At 30.0% G+C, this 5,919-nt stretch overlaps 1 protein-coding gene across 1 annotated transcript; it reads right to left on the bottom strand.

Annotated features, from left to right (window-relative positions):
* Positions 1-2,858: 2,858 nt before the first annotated feature.
* On the bottom strand, positions 2,859-5,151 carry meigo (Solute carrier family 35 member B1 homolog meigo). Its single transcript, XM_014426865.3, has one exon. It carries the CDS (start codon positions 4,860-4,862, stop codon positions 3,930-3,932), a length of 933 nt encoding a protein of 310 aa, XP_014282351.1. The 5' UTR covers positions 4,863-5,151; the 3' UTR covers positions 2,859-3,929.
* Positions 5,152-5,919: the final 768 nt, after the last annotated feature.

Here is a 5,919-nt window from a genome sequence, read left to right as displayed (position 1 = left end):
GAAAAATAGATCCTACTAACTTTGTTTTTGACTGCCATCAAAACAGCCCTGACGAAGCACTGCAACGTGGGGCGAAACGTTGGCTCAATAAAATAGTATAATTATCTACTATTTGAGTTTTTTTTTTACCGCACACGGACCATATTCCATTCATAGATCCTATTAAGTGATTATTCCAGCTGGTCGATTTTTAGTAGCTGTGGCATTCCAGGTAGTACATGTCCTAAATATTTAGTTCCATTATTACATTAATTTGAATTTTTCTTGGGTCGTCCATAGCTCAGACAGTTAGGCCTTGGTCTATCGTTCAGAGATCTGCGGGCGGGGCCGATTCGAATCCGGCGTTGAAATTTTTCATTTAGTGGCAGTACACCACAAAATGAAAAATTTGAACCCAGGCAACATCATCTTCGCTGTGGATTGCATTAAAACAGAAAAAAAAATCTAAATTTTTTAGCTAGGTTGGCCACATCATGTAAAATTTTCTGTAATAATGAAAAAAAAAAGTTAATTTCCTAGAACTGAAATTCATCTTTAATAACAAAACCTGGTAACAAGCTGTGATGATAAAAAGTTTCTCCTTATGTAACAGAATAAATAAAAGCATGTAAGTTAATCTATTTCAAGTTATCCTTTGTTAAACCAACCTCATAAACCCAAAGAAGTTTAAAAAACACAATTGTATAATTTTTTTTATGAAATAAAAAAAAGAACATAGTCAAGGAAAACCAATTTTAACTAAAATACGAAAATTCTATAAAGAATATATTTTGTAACAATACATCACAATAAATATCTTATAAATAATGTAAATCTTTACAATAGAAAAAAAAAAAAAGAAGTAAAATGTGGCAACATAAATATCCAAATCTTATAGAGGTACAATGGTTTTTCATATTTTAGATTTTTTTTTTTTTATCCTAAGTTACTATAAATTATATAAAAATATACAGAACTTTCTATGAAAGTATTACCAGACAAACATGCTTCAGACTCTTGAAAAATAAACTATTTATTAGGTATTTCTTACAAACTTAATGGAATAAGAACGAATTTAAAGGAAGAAAAAATTTTACTTTTAGTCCTACAACTAACTTGATTACAGTTCATAAGTAGTAAAATTTCAAAATCTATAAAAGTCAAGTTGATTCATAAATATCATTGTTAAAATAATAAAATTATTATTTTAAATCCTTAGTGTTTGGAGGGATTAGATTTTCAAAATATTTCTGCAACAATAAAAAACACACACACAAAAAAAATCAAATAATGTCATATTACCTAAAGTTGGCTCATTCAAAATTCATATGTTATGAAAGTTTTTTTTTTACCGATTTATTGCCTAAAGGTCACTTTTGTAGCAATAGTTAAAACAAGCTTCTGTCTCCAGTCTTTTATATCCATTGAGACAGAAACAACATGCAGATAGTAAATTGAATGAATCACGTTTTTCTTTCATGAATCATTAATTGTTCTTCTTTAATTTATCTTCACCCCTCATAACAATTAAAACTCACTTTTATACATTTCTAATTGCAACAAACATCTCACTTCTAAAGATATTCATTTTATGTTATGGTCCTTGTGAGGATCCCTTATGCCAGTTATGTCTCGATGCCAGTTATCATTATTTAACAGGTTTACAATCTAGTGAAACAGCCACCCCATATTAAATTATACTATACATTATATAGCTAAAGCACCGTTTGCAGTTTATGCAGGTCTTCAGATGAGATACATCCTTTAACTCATTGATACAGAAAAAACATAAGTGATCAAAGAAATATGACGCAGTAGTGTTGGCTGTCAATCCAACTATTTTTCAACAAGGCCCATTAAAGCGGATTGGAGAAACCGTTCTCTCCATATCTTGCTGGCTGAAATTGCATTTCATTGATATACTCATTACTGAGTAAATACTCGAGTAGGCCGAGTGTTGGGTGGTTAGATACAATTAGTCGAGGAAATGGTAATCAAGTGTATATAATATAAAATCAAGGATGTTCAAACATTTTTAGGACCCAAACATTCTAAAAATGTATACATTTGTATACACTCATATACTCAACTGAACTGGAGCTGGTTTTCTAGCCATAGATTAATCATTCAGCCACCTCCAGTTATTCTAATAGTATTAATTTCAATTATATCCAACTAGTTATATGTGATTCAACAAGTAATAACAAATCTAGCAACAATAATTCACTAAAGTCATATGGATGGAAAAAAAATTCTGACAGCTTCAAGTCGTCCATTGTCAAATAGGACAACTATGTATAAGTATTTATGTATAATTTAATTTCCTGTGATGTAGATCCTGAAAATAAAGGTTGAACCTCAGAGAGTTGTCTGTGATGTGTTCGTTATGAGGGAGTCGCAATCCACCCAATTTTATGGAACCTTTTCAGCTTTACAGAGGAATGCTTGAAAATTTGATACTTCTTTTTTTTATAAATGATGCTAATTGTAAGGTGTATAAAGCACAATATCGCACAAATCTTTCAGACAGTATCTGGACTATCCTCTTAGATAGAGTAAAACTTAAATTCAAGTAGCTACCCAGTTACCGTAATGATACTAGCACATCACATAAGCATGAGACATAAAAACCAAATTAAATTAAACTGGAAGCATTAAGTTCTTTCTGATGTCATAACTAACAGTACAAAGGAAAATATAATTGAACAATCGCTAATAATACAATATCTTGTAAATGTTTAGCTTAAAAAGTTAAATTTTTTATGTATATTAAAACCAGCTTAAGAGTAAATTTACAACATAAGGCATTATATTGTTCAAATGAATTAATACTAATGCCATGGGATAAAGAATGTATCAGAAATAAAAAAAAAAAAAAATCATGTTATAAATTTATAACCTTTTAACAATTTTATAGTGCTCTTCAAAATTAATTATCATGAAACACTTGAATAAATAAAAATATCACAATAACTAGTATAATTTATTCCTATCCTATTCATTACTTATATTTAGATCTGCTACAAAATAAAAAAAGGAAGCAGTTACAGAGATTATTGAGGAGATACAAAGTAGGAATATTTTTGGTCCAATGAACACAAACACTAAATACATTAAAAATAAATAGCTTAAATATATCCCCATTGTAGAAACAACATAATGCATCTAAAATTTTGGTAAGCAGAGATACAATTTTATACAAAATGTTATGCAGACAATACTAGTTTAATGAAATTCCAACTAATTTAACGATAAAAAAAAAATATTGTTTTTCTTTACAGTCCTGGAAAGTTACCAAAATTGAGAAAAGTCCTACTATTACTACTGTGACACTATATAATATATATAGTATTATGATAAATAATAATTCACTAGCAGAAAACATTTATGCCTATGTTTCTATAAAAGAGTCAGCTTTTGCATCTCAATATACTTCTCTATTAAAATAAAAATTATTTAATCCAATGCTAAAACAATAAACTTTCAATACAAAGAAACAAGCATGAAAACTAAAATGTCATTATTTTTATAACAAAATAATAAATAAATAAAATATATAGAAAACAACAAGTAAATAAACAATATAGTGATCACAAAATTAATGAGGAGCTAATTCATATCACTTTTCTTAAGATCTTAAAAAAAAATATTACAATACACACATTACAGTATATATACAAGCGGTCTGCACTGCCTGAATATGATAATTTACCAAATCATGGAAAAGTAATACATTTATCATCCATAAGTTTGTGGAAAAAGTGTATTCCATCAAGTTTATTGGTACTTAGTAACAGGAGTGGCTTGACTTAAAATTTAAATAGAATATAATTATAATCAACCATGAATATATACAATCAAGTATTTACACACAGTTATTTACACTTTAATCTTCACTTATTAATCAGCTCATTTGAATTTATTCAAATAATTACAACTTAACCAGGTTTCTATTTCATTGCCTTTTTTGTTCCTTTTCCAAAGTAAGTATCTAACAGGAGACCAGAAAACACACACAAAACAGCCATCCATTGTCTTAAGTGAAGAGAATGTCCAAATAGAATGACAGAGCTCAATACGGTAAAAAATTTCCTTACGGTTGTTATTACTGATACACTAAGGGTACCAAATTCAATGATACCTTTGTAAATAAAATATTGGCCTAAGGCAGCACAAATTGACATTCCGAAAATTAAAGTTAATGAACTAGGATATTTCTGTACAAATTTAAAACATTCTAAACCTTCTCCTGAAAGTACTATAATAGCGAATGTCATCAATATGACCCACTTGTTAGTTTCCATCATTAAATAATTTGAGTTTGGCTTGTGTTTAAACATAAGTTTTTCTTGTAAAGAATTTAAAATTCCATCCATAAGTAAAGATAAGGCCAACAATAACTCACCAATTCCCAAAGTGCTTTGAGAAGCAGCTGCTTTCTCACTATTGTAAAAAAATGTACCAACACCAAAAACTATCAAAAATACAATAATATATTTTCGCAAAGGATAACTTTTTTGACCAGAAATAACCGCAGTTAACATAACTGGTATGGGTTTACTTGACTTAGCTAATACTTGGGCAGGATAAGAGATCCACTGGAGGGCCATGAAAGATGAAGACATAGCTAATATTTGAAGTAAGGCTAATGCACAAAAACATAGAGTTGATATTGGTTTTTCAACGGTATAGGGGTCAATGGCTCTAATAAATAATGTATAAGGATAACATACCATAGCATTAACGAACAATAAAGTCATAACGAAAACAAATTTATCACCATCGCCATAAACACCTTTCAAAAGTTTTTCTTGCATTGTAGCAAAAAAGAAATAAATGGTGAATATTCCGGCAACAACGAACACAAACTTCGGGTTAAACATGATGGTTGGATCAAATAAATTACGGTCGAAATAACTTCCAAGTAAGTTGGAATATGTTCTTTCACAGCACTGTCCACTGAACGTCACACGTGTCAATATTTCAAACCAAGTAACATGGAACTGGAACGCCACGTACAGGCAGCCGGTTGGCTCCTCTTATCAACCGACTAACTTGTTCGGCTAACATTTTTTAAAGTTATAGCCAATAATCTTGTTGAACGTAACGGCAGTTTGAATTAAAATGTTTAACCTAAAGAATAAAATGAAAATCTTACTATTCCATTCATTCATCGAAAATATTTTAACAATGATTTATCTATAACAAAAAACAAATAAAATACATTAAAACCGTGTTAAGTGGGTTGCTAGTGTACAGAACTCTCCTCAGCGGCGGGAAGTTAAAAGTTTTTAAATTCCTACTGGTACTTTAATTATTACCGCTTTAATTAAATCACAGTTGTCGACTTCCACGATCGCTCAAAAGGGATGAAGAAACCACCAACAGATCCTTTTCAGTGGAGGTCGGTACAACTGTATAAATGAGGTTCTGCTGAAGCTTGTTTACTAAGCTAGAACGCTGTATAATTTTAAACTTAAAACTTGGCATCTGAAATTCCTATTCGTTTAGGAGCCATCAACAATAATAAGTGGCATTTCATTCTAAGGTTTGGTTGTATAAAATGACCATCTCCATTAACCTGAAATAAAAAATCTATCATCTTAAAGCAGGAATTAAAAAATATTGCCTGGTAATTCTTTTGAAAGATAATACACATTTGTGGTACACCAGTGGAAATAACCAAATCTCGAAAAATGGTATGTGTGTCTGTGATTGATCAGCCTAGCTCAAAAACGAACACCCATACGAAACTGAAATTAAATATTTAGGGCAGATGTATGCCTGGGGTGTAACAGCCCTAAGTGCCATTTTGTATAATCTATTTTCAACATTTTTTTTTCTATTTTTATAAAAACGGCTCAAGCGATTTCGATTAAACTAAGTGTATTAATGTAAAACGGAATGATCTTTTGTATCATTTAAGTCTTATCCTCATTA

This window comes from Halyomorpha halys, unplaced genomic scaffold (genome assembly GCF_000696795.3).
Source record: "Halyomorpha halys isolate HHAL.00 unplaced genomic scaffold, Hhal_1.1 Scaffold599.1, whole genome shotgun sequence".
In the NCBI taxonomy this organism is placed as follows: Eukaryota; Metazoa; Arthropoda; class Insecta; order Hemiptera; family Pentatomidae; genus Halyomorpha; species Halyomorpha halys.
Note: the sequence above shows the minus strand (reverse complement) of the source record. Positions and strands in the feature narration are given on the sequence as shown.